Consider the following 19,033-nt stretch of genomic DNA (forward strand, 5'->3'; position numbering starts at 1 on the left):
TCCTGGGGGCTTAGGGCATGGGCACGGCCCTGGTGCAGCCATTCCCACTCCTGCACTGCCCCTCCACCAGCTGCAGCCGTGGTCTCACTGTGGCTTCTGAGTCTTCCCTCGCTGTGCCCGTTCCTGCCTCCCAGAAGGAAGGCGATGGGCTGGCAGAGTGGGCTTCCTGGGGGGGAGCCCTTCTCCTGCCCGGTCCTGACGCCACTGTGCAGCCAATACGCAAGTGCACGTGCGTCCAGTGTGTGCAGGGCCAAACTTGGCCACCTCCGGCCTGGGACACCGGCTCCACGCCCTCCCCTCCCCCTCTCCCCGCCTCACTGTCAGAATTTGCCTGTGCAGGAAGTGTCCTGTCAATCTGGGCTTTACATTTTTATATATTTATTTTTGGATGTTAGTCTTTTTATTTTTTTTTAAGATTTATTTATTTGAAAGGCAGAGTTAGAGAGAGAGGGCGAGACAGAGCATCAGTCCTTTTGTTCATTCCCCCAGTGGCTGCAGTGGCTGAGGCTGGGCCAGGCAGAAACCCAGAACCTGGAACTCCGTCCTGGTCTCCCACGTGGAAGCAGCACCTGGGCCAGCTTCCACTGCTTTCTCAGGTGCACAAGCAGGGAACCGGATTGGAAGTGGAACAGCCAGGTATGGGATGCCTACATCACAGGTGGTGGCCTAATCCACCACGCCACAGCACCGGTTCTGTATTTATTCACTGATTTTGTTTATTTGAAAGGCCAAGCAGATAAAGAAAGCTCTCATTGGTTTACTCTTCAAATGCCCACAACAGCTGGGGCAGGGCCAGACCAAAACTAGGATCATGGAACTCCATCCGGGTCTCCCACATGGGTGACAGGAACCCACGTACTTGTGCCATCACCTACTGCCTCCTAGGGTGTGCATTATTAGTAGGACACTGGAATGGGAAGCAGAGCTAGTACTCAAATCCAGGGACTCTGAGATGGACTGGGGTCCCCCAAGTGTGGTCTTAACGGCTGCTCCGAATGTGCACATTAGATCTGGACTGACAAGCTGCGACCTTGGGCGAGTCACTCATCTTTCTGGACCTCAGTTTCCCCATCTGTGAAACGGGGGCAAGGTTGGTGCCTGTATTATTCTGTGCCGCAAGGACCTCACCAGATGTTTCCCCTTCACGAGACGGGGAAGGAGGAATACAGGGGGGCGGACCAGGAGGGCGGAGGGACAGCAAGGGGCTACAGCACCGGCCGATTACGTAGGAGAGGGCTCACTCTCTCCTGTCCCCTGTCTTCCACAGGGACCTGGCTCCTCTAGAGGTCTTCCCTTTCCTTCCCTTCCCAGCCCGCTGACCCAGCGCCTGGCTGGCGGCCCTGGAGGCATGGGCCCAGCTGGTGGCAGGAGCCCTGGAAAAGGGGAGGAGAAGACAGGGAAGCCCAGGCCCCTCTCAGGGTATGTGGGCAGGGGGCATCCGTGGTGGTGAGCAGTGGCAGCGGGCAAGGGGCTGCCCCTCTGCGGCCCGGTGCCTCCTTAACACCCGCTTCCCTGGGTTCGGCCCAAACCTCCGTGCAGATCCCCCTTGGCTCCCTCCTGGCTGCTCCGACTCACATGTGCTGCTTTCGAATAAAGGAACTTGGAACCACAGAAACTGGGTCAGGCCCAATGGACAAATCAGGGCAGGGCCAGTGGAAGCCGAGCCCGCAGGTCCTTGGGAGCCCCCGGGCCCCTGCTCTCCCTTCCCCCCGGCCCGACCCAGTGGTTCCCTGAAGTGGGGCCTTGTGATCCCTGAGGCCCCTCCCAGGGTCGCTGGGGAGCCTCAGCAGGGTGGGCCGGGCAGGCCCCAGCACGTGAGGAGCACGGGACTGGACGCAGCCTCCACCCTGCCGTGCCGCAGAAGGCTGGAAGGCCATCTTCCACCTCTCCCCACTTTGTCCCCGGGGCCTCCATTCCCGTCTCTCCCCCCTTGGCTTCAGAGAGCATCTTGTGATTCCAGAGCCAGGGCCAAACAATTTCCTCGTGATGGGGAAACCGCACTCCAGCCGCGGGAGCCCTGGGCTCCCCTCCCCTGCCGCTGGCAGTCCCCCCCTCCCCAGGCTCCTCCACTGGCTCCAGCTGTGTTTTGCAGAACTCCCACTGGATAACATCTGTAATTGCCTCCAGATGCGCACCACAAAAACACAAAGGGCCATGAGCTCATCTTCGACTTGCTTGCCACACACACACACACACACACACACAGGCCCCGCCACCCCCAGATGCCCCCGACCTCCTCGTGCTGCCTTCTCCAGGTGCCCAGCCCCTCCCATGAGGGTGATGGGGAACTGGCGTCCGCCTCCACGGAGACACCCGGACCCTGCCAAACAGCTGTTGGCAGGGGCGGTGAGGGAGGCCAGGCACAGGGTCAGGGTTCCTGGCTGGCAGGAAGGAGGGGTACCCCTTCTGCCAAAGCAATCACACCATCCAGCCCGGAATAGCAGCTGGAGAGACCCACCATAGGTGGGGCCAGGGCGCTGCCGCGGGGGCCTGGGCTGGAGCCCGGGGGTGGGCAGGGCTGCAGCAGGAAGGGAGGGGGGAGAAGGGAGGGGGCTGCTCTCCTCCAGCTGAGCTGACTCAGCAAGTGAGCAGAATCCTTCCAGGCTGGCTGCAGAGGAAGGGTGGGCCGACAGCCTGGGAACCCTGTCTGGGGCAGCAGTTTCTAAGGAAAGAGGAAACAAAACCTCGTTCTTTTGCCCCTCCAACCTGGGACACTGAGCAGTGAGATCTCTGTTGTGTCAGGCGGGCCGCTCCTCTTTCTGTCCCTTCTGTCCATCCGTCCTGGAGCCTGAGCCTGCCACGATCTTGGGGATCCCCCAGCCGCAGGCTGAGACGCACAAGGAGACGGAGGGTCTGCGGCCGGATCACACGACAGGCTAATGCAATTCAGGAAGATTTTCCAAGTGGCCTCAGCTTTACCACTTCCTCTTGTCTCTGGCACCCTGGGGTCCCAACAGTGGTCTTTGGAGCCAGGGGCAGTGCTGCTGGGGGATCTGCCAAGTGTGGCCCTGACCCCCGGAAGGGGTCTGCCCTGCTCCCCAGCTGTGGCCCCTTGAGTCCTGCCCCTCCACCAAGAAGGAACGTCTTTATGAAAATACCCGCCCCCCCACCCCATGGAAAACACAGCTCATGGTGCACCCGCGCCTTCCCAGTCTCCTCGAAAACCACAGCCCGTTCACCCCTCAACAGAACGGCGGCCACGCAAAGAATGTGAAACACAGTTTATTCTTTGTGGAAAGGTTGAACAAGGTCAAAAAATGTCCATAGAGGGCACCGACCCAGCCCCGCCCTGCAGGTTCCTGGGGTCAGATGCCTCTGCTCCCCCCGCCCCCACCCCTCCCCAAGCCCCTTGTTAACAAAAAGGAACGATTTGAATGGAATTCATATATAATAATTATAATAAAAATATACATTAAACAAAACAAAAAAAACAAACAAGACAGAAATTTAGCCGAACTGCCAGCACCGTTCACTTCAATTCCCCCACCTGTGCCCCACCCCCCTGCCACCCCTCTCCTCTCCTCCCTCCACAAGGTCTCCCTCTCCCAAGTCCCCAGTACCATGACCACCTTTGGTGGCTGAAGGGGACTTCAAATGGGTGGGCCGGGTTGGGGGAGAGGGAGGGCAGGACACCGGAAGCTAGACAGAGGAGTGTGGCCATCCGGGAAGTGAGAGGCTGACCTGGCCAGGAGAGGGCCGGGCCCCTGCCACTCCTGGAGGCAGGCAGGCGGTGGCTAAGGCTGGGCACTGCCAGGCTCCCCCGGACCCTCCTCTGGCCCAGCAACTCCAAGGCCTCTATCTCTGGGGTCCCCAGGTCCCCAGCCCTCTATGTGTGTCCTCTGCCCCTCTCTCCAGGGAGGAGGGGCCCAGGAGGAGCCAGTGCGCCTTCCTCAGGGCCCTTCCTGAGACCTCCCCTGGGTACTAGCGCCCACCCTGTGCTGCCCCTGCTGGTCCGACCTGCCCAGTCCCAGCCATCCCCTGCTGCCACTCTGCCACCTGTCTCCCCTGACTGCTCTGACTGCTCTGCCCATGGGTCCCAGCCCCAGCTGCCTGCATTAGAGTGAGGTTCTTTCTCTGTGGCTTCAGGCTCACCCCGGGGGCCTCCTCTGAACTCTCTGCTCCTGGGGAAGCACAACCCTTGGCCTTGACACCCCACCTGAGGCTGACATTGGGGGGGCTGGCCAAGAGTTTCTTCAGCCCCAGTTTAGTCCTTTAATGGCTCAGGCTCCTTCCTTGGAAGGTCTCTGGGGTAGTGGGGGACAGGCGTGGGGGGCAGAGGCAGATGTTTGTGAGAGGAACTTGACACTGACCAAGCCACATAGATCCTCTCTGGGTCTTCTTCCTGGGATTTTAGCGTGGCTGGACACTCCCCACCACCTCGCACCCTCACGGTCTCCATCCCTAAAAAGAGTGGATTCCCTTTCCTGCCAGAAGGGGTCCCGGGAAGTGCCCACTGCATACACCTGGGGCTCCTGGGGCAAGCGTGCCCATAGCCTCCTGAGGTCAGAGTTCAGAGGTTTAAAGTATATGTCAGGGGTAGCAAAGGAGCAGATGACCCCATGTGACCTTTACCAGTGAGGTCTGAGGGTCTCGCCTTCAAGTGCAGAGCCCCCAAGACATTTGCATGGGGCTGGACACACACCAAGCTACAGGGCTGCCCTACTGAGGGCCAGAGGCTGGAAGGGGCCACCCGCCCTCCTGCTCAGTCCTCAGGGGACCCCGCTAGGGAAGAAGCAATGGCAGGGGTGAGTGTGGGAGTGGCCAGTCGGGGGACAGAGAAGAGCAAGGAGGCTGGAGGGAGGGGGCTGGGAATGGGCGGGAGAGCCCACCCACCACCACCTGCTGCCACTGGCCTTCAGAGCAAAGTCCTCGCGGTGGGAGTGGGTGGGCCAGCGGTGGGGGTCAGACCTTGTCCAGCAGGGAACGCTGGCAGTAGAGCAGTCGCTTCGGAGTCCCGTGGCGCCTGAAGAAGAAGACCGCCAGGCCCACGGCCAGCACCAGGAGTAGCAGCAGCACGGGCAGCACCACGGCGGCCGCGCTCACGGCCCCGCTGCCCTCCTCGTCCACCTCGATGATGATCACCTCCGTCTCCTCCTCAGTCCCCTCATCCGGACGGCCCCCCGCCGGGCAGCCCATCCAGTCCCGCAGGGCGGACTTGGGGTAGCCGGGCTCCACCTTCAGCTTCTGGTTGTTGAATTTCCAGTATTTGTTCCCCTTGTAGAAGTAAGTGAAGACTGGAGGGCAAGAGATGAGGCGGGGAGAGGGGCAGGGGACACCGTGAGTGAGACTGCCAGCTCAGTGCGCCCCAGCCCCCTCCGCTGTCAAATGCCATGATGACAGCGCCAGGTGGGAAGAGTGGCGGGGACTGGCCCAGTGCCTGGCGCATACATGGCGCATGCATGCCTGCCTTCATGCTCATGGTCACGGCCTCCCACACCACGCCGCCCTCTCAGTCTCCTCCCTGCTCCTCCTCGCCTCCCCATTGCAGGCCCCTCTCACCTTCATCACTGCCCATGAACGACCCTCTGGGAGACTCGGGGATGCCTTCCCACACTTTGATGTTCTTGGGGTACTCGCTGTCCACTGCCCTGAGCTCCTCGTTGAATCGGTAGTACCTGGGGAAGAGGAGGGGGTGGTGGGACACTGAGCATGTCCCCAGAGGCCAGCAGGCCCCGGAATGGGGGCGCTGGGGAGCAGAGGGCGGCTGTAGACAGGGTGGGAGACCGGGGGTTTGAGTAATGAAGGCCTGCAGCTGAAGCCGCGGAAGGTGGGGGTGGAAGGGAGGGCCCAGGCTGCAAGGAGCCACCAGCAGCCCTTAATGACAGTGCCTGGCTGCTGGGGCGGAGGCACGGTGCTGGGGGCAGGAGGCGTCAAATGACCAAGTCTGCAGTGGTGACCCGGTCACATCCCACTCAGCGGAGGCTCAGGCAGCTCTGTCCCCAAGATGACACAGTGGTGGGCTGGGAGGAAGGAGAGTGGGTCCCGGGGTGCAGGGAGAGGGGGACGGCCTGGGTTTCAGGCTCCGGGTCTTACTTGTTTCCCCGGAAGAAGTAGGTCTTTCCATTGGGCATCCAGAAGAGAGCGGCATCGATCTTGTCAGTGGGAAGCCCTCGGCCCAGCTCCTTGATGTGCTTGGGGTAGCCAGGCTCCAGGGAAGCCTCGTCAAACACCCAGTGCTTATCTCCTGGGAGGAGAGGAGAGGGCGGATTTGGGTTCCACGTGGGCTCCAGGGGCTTGGCTGGGGGTGGGGGTGTCAAGCAGATCAGCTCCTCCTCCCAAAGACCAAGGGGGAGTGCGAGAGCCCCGTTACCTTTGAAGAAGACGAATTTGCCATCCTTCCTCTCGTAGGCGGTGTTGATGGACGCAGGCAGGCCCCGCCAGAACTGGCCGATGGGCATTGGGTAGCCGTCCATCACTTGGTTGTTCCTCACCCTCCAGAACCAGCGCTCCTGGAAGCCAGGTGGAGCGGGAGGGGCACGTGAGCACTTGTGGCTTGGTCCTTGAGCTCAGTCCCCAAAGCACCACAGCCCTGTTCCTCCATCTGAGGTTTTAGTCCACCTGCTGCTGTCTCCAACCAAGCCTCTGTGCCAGAGAACCTCTTCCTGCCTCCCGAACCAGCCCCCTCCTCCTGCCTCTCACCTTGAAGACAAACATCTCTCCTCGGAGCACGGCCACAGTGTCAAAGTTCCCGTCACAGATGTTGGGCCCGTAGGTGGGGTTCCTGGGCTTATCGGGGATAAAAGTCCGGGAGGTTGTCCTGGGTGGAGGAGGCATCTTTGTGGGGGACCCCGACTGGCTCCCTGCAGTGGGGAAACAGAAGAGGGCACTTCATACTTGGAGCAGAGGGGAGGGGAAGGACAGGAAGACGGGCAGACGCCTCCCCCGGAGAGGCATGGAAAGCCTCGGGCTGGGGCGCGAGGTGCAGAGAGCGCAGGGAGCAGGGCGCTCAGGAGGGGTCACTTGCCATAAAGCTGTTGGATGCCCCGGCGGTCATCATCAGGCAGCACGAAGTTCTCTGTGTCCATCCATTGGTAAAACGGTGCCATGATGGCTGAGGGGTCATTGGAGTGCTCCAGGCCCAGGGCATGGCCCAGCTCATGCACAGCCACCAGGAAGATGTCATTCCCTGCAGGCACAGGGACGGTCACGATGGCAGCCTGGTCCCTTCCCACAGGCTCCCTCTCCCACGGGACCCCCGCCAGAGGCTTCAGCCCCACACCCCAGCCCACACATCCTGAGGTCCAGCTTCCTATTTGGTACACAAAGCCCAAAGCCAGGCAACAGCCTCTTCTGGGTGGAGGTTAGGAAGTGCTTTGGAGGGGGGGCAGGATCCCCATCCCAGGACACTGGCTCTCTCTGTGGCTAGACAGGACATTTGCCTGGAGAAGGGGTGACGACGGGCTTTGAAATCTGACTAGAACAGCAGTCGGCAGGTGAGAGAAGGATCCCCTCACTGTCAAGAGCCTGGCTCAGGCTGTCTGTTTTGTTTGCAGGCTGAGACCAGGACATCCCTGCGGGCCCTTCCAGCCCTGAGACTGCGGGAGGAGGGAAGGAGAACCCTCCTCCAAACCACTGCCAACCCTCCCCAGAGCAGGCCCCGGGGACTGCCTCGCCCGCTCACCGTTCAGGTCCTCATTCCGGACAGTCCAGGGCTCCGCGGAGTCAAAGTGGGTGTCCCCTCCAATGTTGGGGCCCGGGAAGTAGGCGTGGGCCAGGAAGCCACCCTCGCCATCGAAGGGCGTGCTGTCGCCATGGAAGCCCTCGGCAAAGAAGATCATGATGTCGGCCTGCTTCTCACGGCCATCGCGGATGTAGGCATAGTGCACCTCGCGGAAGCGCAGCGGTGTGGCGCTCTCCCACACGCGGAATGCCTTGCGAATGGCCTCGAATGTGGCATATTCGCCCACCTTGGGGGTGTAATTCTGGATGCTGAGGTCCAGCCACGCAGGGAGAGGATGGGGGTGTATTAGGATACCGAGGGGCCAAATTCTCCTGCACTCTCCCAGGCCTGACCGACTGCCCAGCCACCTCTTTGGCCCCAAGAGCTGAGGCCTTTCTGGCAGGGGGCAGCACGCCCGGCCCTCCCCGCCCCTTCCCCGATGGCTGCACCTTTCTCTAGGGTTACAGCCTTATTCCTCCCCACTCCCAAAGATGCTTCCCACGTCTCCGAGTCTCCCACATCCGCACAAGTGTTCTGCAAGGGCACCGGATGTGAGCAAGGTCGCTTGCCTGTTGCACTCACCAGAAAGTGATCTCATTATGCTGCCATTTGAGGCCCTGGATGGCGTAGCGCTTCCTTCGGACATTGGCCTTGATCTCAGCCCCAAACTTGTCTGGAACACCACAGCGGGGGCGCCTCATGGCCCTAGGGTGGGTTGGGATGGGAGGATCAGACTCAGGGGAGTGAATGAGCGAGGAAGTTCTGCAGGGGCTGAAGAGCAGCTCTGGGCCTGGGTCTGTGTCAGGTGGGGCTCACGGTGTGTGGCACTTGGGGAAAAGGCCGAGCTCGCAGTCAGGGTGAGCACGTGGGACTCGGGAGGTGGGAGGCCGCCTGGCATGCAGGCAGCAACGTTTCTGCTGCTCAGGGCTGTCGGTGGGTGCTGGGCAGAATCCCTGCTGGGGCCCAGCACTTACTTCATTGTGTCTGTATCGGCCTTGCCTGTCACTCGCAAACCGTAGAACCTCTGCATGGCAGCAATGGCAGCTGACAGTGACTGAGGAGAGCGCTGTGTGTGGGTGCGTAGGTCCCCTGGAGGCAGGTAGCCATACTGCTGCAGCCAGGCCTGTGGGGAAAGGGGCACTGCTTAGAGCATTCCCACCTGGCCCAGGGGATGCCTCTGCCTCCCCACTGGTACTGGCCCACAGTCCTGGCTTGGTGAGGAACAGGCTCTAGGCTCCGAGCCTGGCCTTGGCAGCAGACCTGGAAACTTCCAGGCTGACCGGAGCGCTGGCCCAGGTCCCGGGATGGTTTATCCTGTTGGGGGTGTGAGTGCGAAACGGGGTTGGGAGCCTCGGCTCCAGACTTCGGCTCCAGCCCTGGTGCTTATCAGAGCTCCGGGATGTGGACTCGGAGCTGCAGTTCCTCATAGCGCTTCTCGCCTGGGTGTCAGTGTCCATACACACACCTCGAGGAGGAGTGGTGCCTACGACCGGTACAATGGTGGTACTGGGCTGAAGGGGCTCTAGTTCTGGCCCAACACCAGGCTCTCCTGACACGGGGCTGCCAGGCCACCAGCACCGTCATCACTGAGACCATTTTAGGAAGGAGCTAGAGCTGAGGGTAGCTGCTGTCAGAAGCAGGGTCCTGGGAGGTGGTGAGGTGTCACCCAGCCACAGAGCGGGATCCTGTCCTGTCCCCATCTAAGCACCTTATGACCCAGGGCTCGGCACCTGAAGGCCCACTGACAGTTCTCAGTGGAGTGAGTGGGAGATGGGGGTGGTGGTGGAGACCTGGTGACCGTCTTGTATTTCAGATATGCTGTGAATTGTTCGTAATATAAAGGCTGGCATATTGCCCTACATTAAAGCAAGGGTTTTGGTGTTTGATTGGAAGGCACACATACTGCAAAGCCCTGTTGAGTTTTGAAAAAGTCAGCCTTTATTGTAAGAACAATGGAGTATCTTCCTAAAGCCTGAAAAACAAAACAAGTCAAGATATATATATGGAGTATGAAGATGCTTGGGTTATTTTATGGGAAAACACCACCCAGACAGCTCTGCTCCCTGGCTCCAGCTCTGCCTTCTTAAGGCGTCCTGAGGGGTGGGCTGGCGGGGAGGGCTTGCGGGGAGAGTGGGAATGGCTGTTGCTGGGTGCTGCAGGTCCCAACCGGGACATCAGCAGGCATGGGGGCTGGGGTGATTCAAGAGCAGCTGACTGCAGACCTAAGTGCACAAGGGTAAGAATTGCAACATGGTTTTGGGAAGTGATCCCCCAAGGCTGACAAGAGTTAAGGCACGAGATGTAAACAACCCAGCCAATGGGCCTGGCCAGCACCGCCCAGCGCCCAGCACTGCACAGCGCCCCTCCTCAGGGATGGGGGAGGGTGTGTGAGGATTAACCTCTGCTATACCAGAGGGCAGCCTAGCAGGGTGTGCCAGTCCCCTGTGACTCCCTGGAAGCTGGGCCTGCCCTGACCTGTGCTGGCTGATGCCACAGCCTGTACCCTCCGGAGGCCTGCTGTGGCCCGTGCCCAAGTATGCAGCAAACTCCCTTTGCCCCTGCCTCACCTGCAGGATAGTCAACGCCCCAGGCCTCTGGAGGAGCACTAGCTTGCAGGACTTGGGGGAAGGATGAGCCAGGCTCCCTCAACCCTCAGACAGCAAAGGTGAGGGAGAGATCCAGGGGCCAGATGGCAGGAGGGAGTGAGAATCCATGTCCAGGAGCTCCCAGATACATTCCTCCCCTGTGAGTCTTCCAAGAGAGGAAGCAGGTGCAAACACACCCACCATCTCCACCCCCTAGCCCAAAGAGAAAAATGAAGGCTCAGTTAAGAACTGGACTTCCCTGGAGTCAAGAGAGCCACGAGGCCTGGAAAGGAAGTGCCCTGTCTCTCTCCTCCTCCATCTCCCGGGGGCAGGCTTTGAGCAAAGCAGGAACCACAGCGACTCTGAGGTCGGAACCGCAGAAGAGAGGACTCTTGTGTCTGCGGCTGGGTGTGTGTTGGGGGGGCAAGTGCCAGCCAGGCCAAGGGGAGGAGGGCTGTCCTGGAGCTGGTGCAGGGCCATGCAGCCTGAGGCCTGGGCCACCCTGGCTTTCCATCCTATTGGGCCTGGAGAATGTGAAACTGCATTGGGTCAAAGAGCTTAGTGGGCTGCTTTGTCTTGATGAATGAGAGGTGCAAGGCATTCCCCTAGGCCTATGCCAGAGTTAGGCCTCTGCTTGAGTCCTGCAGAGGTGGGGGCCGGCCAGCCAGCCAGCTCTGCAGCAGGCCTGGATCCTAGCCTCTGGGCCTGCTCCTCCCTCTCTCTGCCTGCCACCCTTCCAGGGCCCAGAAGCAAAAAAAAAAAAAATAAAAAAATAAAAAAATAAAAAAATAAAAAAATAAAAAGGGGTGGGTGGGTGGGTGGGTTCTGGCAATGGGAGAGCTCATGACCCAATTAACACAGAGCCAGGGCTGCCGCCCCTCCCCTAGGGGGCCTTGTGGGCCAGGCCAGGGAAAAAAGGCAGGGCAGTGAAGTTGGCAGTGGGCAGCCCACAGATGCCCAGGCTCCTTTTGTTAGCAGCTCTCCCTTGTCAGGCTCAGAGGAGTGCTCCAGGCCAGGGAAGCAGTGACTCCTTCCGGGAGCAGCAGGCTGAGTGCTGGGCCGCAGGGCAGATTTTGTCTCCCAGGCCACACTTTCTCCAGGCCGGTCCCCAGGGCCACAGACAGACCACGTTCTTCTTTTTCCGCGAGGTTTCCAAGGGGGATGGGCCCAGGGCAGAGGAAGCCAAATCCAGAACCCATCCCCCTTCCTGGGTCCTTCCTGGCTCCTCCCGACCGCACCCAGGCCCTTGCCCGGCTGAGTGGGCTGGGATGGCCCAAAATAAGAAGCTGATCAAATCCGTCTCCCACCTTCACCCCAAAATAAAAGACAGAGGAAAAAAACCTCCTGAGACAACTCCCACGCGGCTTCCTCCCGGGCCCCGTGGGCCATGGTCAGGGAAGGGTGGGGGCAGCGGCGCCGCAGGCCATTGAGAGCAGTGAGGGCACTCTGGGCTGGACCTCTCCCCACTCCCGTGAGACGCTCCAAGCCCCCTGCCACTAATGCAGAAAAACCATTTACAACAAAAAGGGGCCAAGGGCGCCGATGCGGGTGGGCACAGGGCGGCTGAGCCCCCCAACTCTGATTACAAGGGGAGCTTTGTGTGCGCAGAGGCGGCCCGCGCTGGGACCCTCGACGCCGGCGCTCCGGACCGGACACGGTCGTCTCGGTGAGGCGGGGGCTGGGCGCCCTGGCAGCCCACCCGGACTCGGACCCCACCTGGCCGCGGAGGGGTCGGCTGGGGCCCGGGGTGGCGCGAGCGGCGCGCTGGCCCCGGCTCGCGGCGAGCGTGAGAGCGCCAGAGAGCTGGGAAGAGGCAGGAACCACAAAGCTCGCACGGGACCAGGAGCCGGGCCGCGCGGTCCTGGAGCGGAGTCCAGATGCTTAGCAGGCTCGCCCACTGGTTCTGGAACTGAGCGCAGAGCCCAGGGGTCCTGGGGCGGGGAGGGCGGCTGCCCGCTGCACGGTTCTTGCAAGGAAAGGAAGGAACGCGAAAGAAACTCGGCGGCCGCGGCGGCGGGTGCGGGGGAATGGGGTGGCTGGAGGCAGGCAAAAGTTGAGCCGACTTGGAAGTTTGGAGATGAGGAGGGAAAGAAAAGGAGGAGAATCCTGCAGGCCTGAGCAGCGGAGATCCCGAGATCCCCTCGTGTCGGAATGGGGTTGTCCCCCGGGGGACCCCCGGGCTCGCCTCCCCGGCGGGCCGGAGGAGCTCACTTACTTCGGGGCTGAAGCTGTTGCTTTGGGCCGAGCCGAGGGAGGCGAGCGCGGTGCCGAGCGTGAGCAGGGGGAGCAGGAGCCTGCGGGAGGGTCGTGGGGCGGGAGACATGGTCCGCGACCGTCGGGGCAGCCGGGCTGGGCGGGCTCCGCGGCGGGGCCCTCGCCTTGGGGTCGCGCCGCCACTCCCTCGGGGGCGCCTTTGTCTTCCGGAGGCACCGACTTTGGATTCCTAGAGCGCTGCGGGCCAGGAGGCGAGAGGACTGTTCTTGAAGTGCCTGTTTGCGCTCCTCTTTCCCGTTTTTTGGTCTTTCTTCTGCTTAGTCGGCGAACTGGGTCGGGAGCCCTCTCGTCTCTCTTCTCTGGTCCCTCCCTTCTCCCGCGGCCGCTCCTCCGCCCCCGCCCCAATGCCCTCCTTTCCTGGTGGGGACGTGGTTGTTTCAGCCTGAATCCAATTACAGTCAAGAGCTGGAGGAAAAAAAAAAATCCAAAGTTGCCTTTCTGTGGTGCAGGCTGCCATCTGCAGGGGCTGAGGCCACAGGGGACAGCAGGGGGCTGTAGGGGGACCCTGGGGAGGGATGTGGGAGACTTTCTTGCCCTAAGCATAATTTGGGTGGCTTGATTGCTCTGGTGTCTCAGCATGTGTTTCCACACCGAGTGGGAAGCACTGGAAGCCTGTGGCTAGGGCCGACAAGGAGTTCAAGGGCTGGGATGGCGGCCAGGGTGGGCCTGCCTTGCCGGTGAGACCTCGACTGGGAGAAGGGGCCAGTTTACTAGCAGTTATGGGAATCAACGGCTGGAACCTGTGAACAACCACCTCTGTCCCTCCCCTCTCCTGCCAAAAGCCCCAAACCGTGACAAAGCCCAAACACGCAACACACCCGGCAACCACATCGGCTCTGGGGTCATCCTTGCAGAAGGACCAATGGGCTCGCTTTATCATTGTCCCTTGCAATTGGGCTGCTTCATAATTAGAACTGGCTGGGGCAGAAAGGGGTGCCAGGCCATGACACCTGGGAAAAAGCAAATCGATTTTGGTGAAACTACTAGGAAGCAAGGAGGCCTAGGAGTCAGGACCTTGGTGTTTTGTTCTGCCTCCGCACTGGAAAAGGAGGCTATTCCTAGACTGAGATCTCCTGGACTCTGGGAATAAAAGGTGGAGGTATGCAGAGAAGGGGGAGGGCAGGCCAGAGCTGTGGCTGAGAAAGGGAGGCAGATAAGAGGGTGAGAACCAGATCTGGACATGCAGCACAACAGAAGCAGGAAAAGTGTGGGAGACAGAAAACTCGACCATCAGCGAAATCTAAGACCCGAGAATTGAGTTTGGTCAGCCAGAGGAAGGAGGTAGTGGGGGAGGAAGGGAGGGAAAGCAAGCAAAGGCCTGATAGAGGGTGGGCAGAAATTGTGTCAGGTGGGAAAGCTCCAGCACCTTCCATGTTTGTGGCAGAGCGGAGGGGCAGTGCTCTGTGTTGGGAACAAGGCTACTTTGCCCCCTGAATTCATGGGAGGAGCCCTGATGAGTAAAAGGAAAGGCATCCCAGGTGCTGGGTGGCTTCCGGGTTTGTGAGAGGGAGGTGTATAGGGGGTTGAGACCCTTGGGTAGGGCTCATCTACACCCGGGTAGGGAGATGCAAGGTTCTCTTCAACCAACCTCTGGAATTGAACCAGAACCACGGCCACTCAGAACTTAACTCAGCAGAACATACATCTAATTCTTGTTCTTCTCATTGGTCTTGGAGTATCCTCCTGGACCAAGTATCTGAACTTCAGGAAAAGCAAGCAGGCTCATGGGTTGGTGCTGTGGCACAGTGGTGAAAGCCTACAGTGCCAGCATCTCCTAGGGATACTGCTTTGAGTCTCAGATGCTCTACTTCCAACCCAACTTCCTGCTAACATGCTTGGGAAAGTAGAGGAAGATGGCTCAAGTGCTTGGGCTTCTGCACTCACGTGGGAGACTGGGAAGAAGCTCTTGGTTCCTGATCAACCCAGCTCTAGCCATTGTGGCCATTTGGGGAATGAACCAGCGGATGGAAGCTCTCTTTCCCTCTCTCTCTGTAACTCCGCCTTTGAAATAAAACAAACCTCAAAAAAAGCAAGCTCAGTTTGAAAGCCTTTTTCATCAAGAATATTTATTAAGTCCCAACTGCACACACGTGGCAGAGCTCTGTATGGACGGGCTGTGAAAGGCCTGAATGCCTGGTGGAAGCCACTCTTCAGTTTTTATGTCCATAGAGCAGCTCCTGCTCAGTTGGGCTAGCCCTATGGCTGGCAAAGGAGAGTGTAAAAATCCCAGGGCAAGATTCCAATAAACTGGAATGGAGCCAGGGGTCAGGGCACTGAGCCAGGAATCCGGGGCAGTGATGGTACAGCCTATTCTTCCTGGTGTCTGAGCTCTTTGGCTCTAACGTTAGATGAGGGACAGCGAGGCTATCTTCTGGCTGAGATGAGGCATCTAGGGGACACAAAAGCAAGCCAGACGCTGGGGAAGAGGGCAGGGTTTGCTTTTATTGACGTGGAAGCAGGCTGTTCAGTGAAGCTCCTTTGGGTTTAAGAGTGTTTTTCTGCTTCCTTTCTTCTTCCTGCAACTTCTGCTGCCGGAGCTGCCATGCCTGTAATCCAGCATCCATTTCCTGTGACAGCAGCACAACACGTCTCTGAAACAGGAAAACAGTGTGGGCAACATCTGGGACGTGTGCGCTGAGGCTCTACCCTTTCACTCACAAATCCCAGGTCCTAGCTGGAAAATGACTGCTCACTGGGGATGGGTGGGACCCAGCCTTGGGCTGGGAAGCAAAAGGGAGGCAGAATGTCTACTGCTGGTCCTGCCTTAGGAGGGCGCCACTGTCCTCTCTTCTCACAGTGTCATTAAAACCCGTGGCTGTTAATACCTCAGTATCTTAGGTGCACCACAATTCAAGACAAATTATGGACTGTTTTCCCCCTCTGGGAGCAGCTGTTCAGACTTTTAGTTAAGAAGCCTGTACCCCACATCACAGGACCTGGGTTTCAGCGCCTTACTCCAGCTTCCTGCCCAGGCAAACCCTAGGCGGTAGCAGTGATGGCTCAAGTTCACTGGGTTCCTACCACCAATATGGGAGACCTGGACCCCAGTCCTGGCTCCTGGGGTTGATGTGACCTAGTCCCACCTGTTGTGGGCATTTGGGGGGGTGAATCAGAGGTGGGAGTTATCAATATCCCAAATAAAAAAAATAAAAACTCTCCTCCCACCCCCTCTGATAACAAACAGGTAGCTCTGGCTGGGGCTCTAGACACTCACTGCAAACTTCTCCCTTTCAGCTTTTCTTCGAAGCTGGCCTTTCATTGGGGGAGCCGGGCGGCCATCTAGACAGAAGTGAGAGAAAAGCAAGCGTTTGGGATGGCCTGTAGCACCGTGTGCGAAGAAGAATCAACTTTCAGCTTCTCTCTTCCGTTTCAAACCTGCTGTGGCTGAACTCTCCTAAATCATGTCCCTCATCTTCAAGGGTGAGGGATGGCAGACCCACCAAAAATAAGTTTGCAGGCACGTTCCTTCTCCGTTTCACTTACTGCTCATTAGCCGGCATTCCGGGTCCTCTGCAGTGCCAAGTCCACTGGTTTATTTTCATATTCAGAAACCCCACCCTCAAGCAGTGTGATCATTGTTCTACTCTGAGTCCCCTGCTAAATTCCAGCTCACTCGGCAATGAAATTGCCCTTTTTCATTTCCCTCCCAGCCCAATCCTTACCCTCAGCTCCACTGGAACCCTAACTTTCCCAGATACCCTTTTGTAACCTCTTCAACTCCATCAGTTCTCTCCTCTGAAAGAAGCATATATCATTTAACAGTCAACTGTTTGTCCTGGGACATTTACCATACTATTGTTTTTTAGCGTCATTGAGCTATCTTAGATCCTTCTGGAAAAGAACAGAGTACTGAAATATTATTCAATTCCTAAAATGTCCACACTTTGTTTTCCCAGCCAGACTAAATTCTTTGGGATCAGGGACTGTATCACCAGCTTTTGCTATTCATAGTATGTAGGCACATAAGCATGTAATACAAATTCCATAAAGTATCTGCTGACTTCCTGGAAAGATGCACTATCTGACCTCAACCACTTTACAACAGAGATGAGGAGAAATAACACTTACTTTCTCCAGTAAAGAAACAATAAAAATTTTGCCCAAAGGTTTTTTTTTTTTTTTTTAAGGCAGGGCAGAAAAGAAGTAATGTGTTTTGGGAAAAGAAACTAATATTGTGTATGCCAAGTGTTCTACATGGGCTATTTCAGTCTGTCCTTATAGGAATCACGAGATAGGTATATTTTACAAATAACTGAGAATTAGGTGAAAGTAAGTAACTTATCCAAGGCCACAAAGTTAGCAAGTAGGGAAGCAACGAGTAAGAATCAGGTATAAAGGCAGGTGTTGAAGTTCGGTGTGTGAAGATGGTTGTTTGGGATGCCTATATCTTTTTTTTTTTTTTTTTTTTTTTTTGACAGAGTGGACAGTGAGAGAGACAGGGAGAAAGGTCTTCCTTTGCCGTTGGTTCACCCTCCAATGGCCGCTGCAGCCTGCGCACCGCGCTGATCCGAAGGCAGGAGCCAGGTGCTTATCCTGGTCTCCCATTTGGGTGCAGGGCCCAAGCACTTGGGCCATCCTCCACCGCACTTCCGGGCCACAGTAGAGAGCTGGCTTGGAAGAGGGGCAACCGGGACAGAATTCGGTGCCCTGACCAGGACCAGAACCCGGTGTGCTGGCGCCGCAGGTGGAGGATTAGCCTATTGAGTGGCGGTGCCAGCCTTTTTCTTTTCTTTTCTTTTTTGCCTATATAGCTTATCAAGGTGCCTAGCTCGAGACTTAACTACTCTACTTCTGATCCAGCTTTCTACTAATATACCTGGGAGGCAGACAACAGCCTAAGTACTTGGGTACTTGTCACCCATGTGGAGAACCAGACTGAGTTCCAGGTTCCTGGCTTCAGCCTGGCCCAGCTCTGGCTGTTCCCAGCATTTGGGAAGTGAACTAGTGGATGGAAGATCTCTTTCTGCCTTTCAAATTAAAAACAAAAAAAAAAAAAAAAAAAAAAAAAAACACACAAAAAAACAAAAAACAAACAGGTGTATATCATTCTAGACTTCTTCATATTCTATACTACAAGATCTTTGTCATCCTAAAGTACATAACAGGTGGGGAAAAAAAAATCAGTCTTCCTCAGTTACCAAGTATCTGGTAAAGCGCCATCATGCTTCTAGAGACTCCAGGAGGTAACAATACCCAGGCTTTTGTGCTGTCACCGAGGCCCAGCCCCACCCAGTTCTAGTCCTAGTTTTGCTACACCTAGCCGTATCAGGTACATCAACAAGTTTGTAGGAAAATAGATTAAAAGGTATTTATTTGTAGGGGAAAGAAAATTGAAATCTAGGCAGTTTGTCCATGGTACATATTTTACAAGAACGTTTTGAAGACCCTATGTACTTCACATTTTTTGTGCCAAAATAAACATCTTTTAAGTCCATTTTTTCATGAAATTTTTAAAGTCCCCTTGCATGACCACGAGCAATTCACCTCTGTAAGCCTCAATTTTCTTGCCTGTAAACACGGGCAGTGGGGAGTGGTTTCATCTTCCCTGAGGTCAATTATAGATCCTCTCTCTCTCAAGTAAAGAGGAAAAAGACTTTGCTGAAGGGAGCCTGCTATCCTCCATCTTCACCCTTGCCCTCTGAGAGGCTAATTTCCGCAGCCTCAGGCACCAAATTCTCAAACCGTACTCACCGCACAGAAGGGCAGTTCTTCCTAACTTTTTATTTCCTCTTCCTAACTTGATAAAAATCGTGTCCCCCTTGGAGGAACGGAGCCCTCTGCAACCCCAGGGCGCCCCTAGTCGGAATTATCTTCCGTAGTTTAACGTGCCAAATAAAGCAAGCGGTGCCTCTCCCCAAACCCCGTTTTCCAGAGACTGAGTTCCGAGCGCTGTGCACCGGACACGCCCCCGGCGCCCCGCCCCGGCCCGGGCGTTCCCACCGCGCCGAAACCGCCCGAGGACAGTGCTCCAGCCCGCGCTCACCGGCGAAAGACCAGTCTGGGAGCTCCGTGAGCGGCCCGTAGTCAGAGGGGTTCGCAGCCCGGCCCTGCCTGCGTGGAGAAAAACAGTTCGGTGAGGACTCAGCCAGGTTTCTTGCTCCCTCGTTCCCCCACGACCCCAGCACTCACTGAAGTCGCCACTGGCCGCCCGCCCGAGCCAACGCGCTGCAATGCAGCCTCCGAACACCTACAGGAAAAACAGGACAGAGTTGGCTGAGGGGCGCGGGCGACCCAGGAGACCCAGCTCCGCCCCGCCCATGAGCGCCCCAGTCCACTAATCCGACAGTCACTCACTCTGAAGGAGAGTCCCTAAAGCGGCCATGCTGCGACGCAGGAGCCGGAAGTGGGCGTGGCCTCGGCGCCCGTGCGCAGTTCTGCGGGGGAAGCCGGAAGCCGCCATCTTGAATCTGGTTTCAATCACGGGTTCCGCCATCTTGGGTTGTACGGAAGTGGAGCGAATGTGCGACCGAAGCCTTGGTCCAGAATGAACTGTTGTCAAAGGCATCTTCAGTGG

General features: G+C 57.7%; 2 protein-coding genes across 6 annotated transcripts; both read right to left on the reverse strand.

Moving 5' to 3' along the window:
* Positions 1 to 3,206: 3,206 nt before the first annotated feature.
* On the reverse strand, positions 3,207 to 12,834 carry MMP14 (matrix metallopeptidase 14). Of its 2 annotated transcripts, NM_001082793.1 has the most exon segments (12): positions 4,897 to 5,234; positions 5,500 to 5,615; positions 6,034 to 6,184; positions 6,311 to 6,449; positions 6,640 to 6,720; positions 6,723 to 6,775; positions 6,777 to 6,800; positions 6,965 to 7,126; positions 7,622 to 7,929; positions 8,243 to 8,365; positions 8,635 to 8,783; positions 12,461 to 12,573. In NM_001082793.1, coding segments are annotated over 12 exon segments (1,746 nt in total). In that variant the 5' UTR covers positions 12,569 to 12,573; the 3' UTR covers positions 4,897 to 4,902.
* Positions 12,835 to 14,568: 1,734 nt separating this feature from the next.
* On the reverse strand, positions 14,569 to 18,936 carry MRPL52 (mitochondrial ribosomal protein L52). 4 transcript variants are annotated; one of them, XM_017348192.3, is made up of 6 exons: positions 18,814 to 18,931; positions 18,649 to 18,706; positions 18,503 to 18,570; positions 15,728 to 15,798; position 15,498; positions 14,941 to 15,110 (listed from the first exon to the last, which is right to left on the reverse strand). In XM_017348192.3, exons 1-6 carry the CDS (start codon positions 18,917 to 18,919, stop codon positions 15,004 to 15,006), a joined length of 411 nt encoding a protein of 136 aa, XP_017203681.3. In that variant the 5' UTR covers positions 18,920 to 18,931; the 3' UTR covers positions 14,941 to 15,003. The 4 variants fall into 4 exon arrangements, with proteins under 4 accessions (XP_017203680.2, XP_017203681.3, XP_002717946.3 ...); XM_002717900.5 differs by lacking the exon at position 15,498 and having other exon boundaries at positions 15,734 to 15,798; positions 18,814 to 18,916; XM_017348191.3 differs by lacking the exons at position 15,498; positions 15,728 to 15,798 and having other exon boundaries at positions 14,569 to 15,110; positions 18,814 to 18,936.
* Between the last annotated feature and the right edge of the window lie 97 nt (positions 18,937 to 19,033).

Source organism: Oryctolagus cuniculus, chromosome 12 (assembly GCF_964237555.1).
Source record: "Oryctolagus cuniculus chromosome 12, mOryCun1.1, whole genome shotgun sequence".
Taxonomy (NCBI): Eukaryota; Metazoa; Chordata; class Mammalia; order Lagomorpha; family Leporidae; genus Oryctolagus; species Oryctolagus cuniculus.

Coding starts and splice junctions, on each gene's coding strand:
- MRPL52 (XM_017348192.3), bottom strand. CDS start 18,919: ATGGCGGCTTCCGGCTTCCCCCGCAGAACTGCGCACGGGCGCCGAGGC. Junction 18,707..18,813: donor TTTAGGGACTCTCCTTCAGA/GTGAGTGACTGT, acceptor TTTTTCCTGTAG/GTGTTCGGAGGCTGCATTGC. Junction 18,571..18,648: donor GGCGGCCAGTGGCGACTTCA/GTGAGTGCTGGG, acceptor TTCTCCACGCAG/GCAGGGCCGGGCTGCGAACC.
- MMP14 (XM_051821720.2), bottom strand. CDS start 12,568: ATGTCTCCCGCCCCACGACCCTCCCGCAGGCTCCTGCTCCCCCTGCTC. Junction 7,127..7,621: donor CCGGAATGAGGACCTGAACG/GTGAGCGGGCGA, acceptor CTGTGCCTGCAG/GGAATGACATCTTCCTGGTG. Junction 6,797..6,960: donor ATCCAACAGCTTTATGGCAA/GTGACCCCTCCT, acceptor CACTGCAGGGAG/CCAGTCGGGGTCCCCCACAA.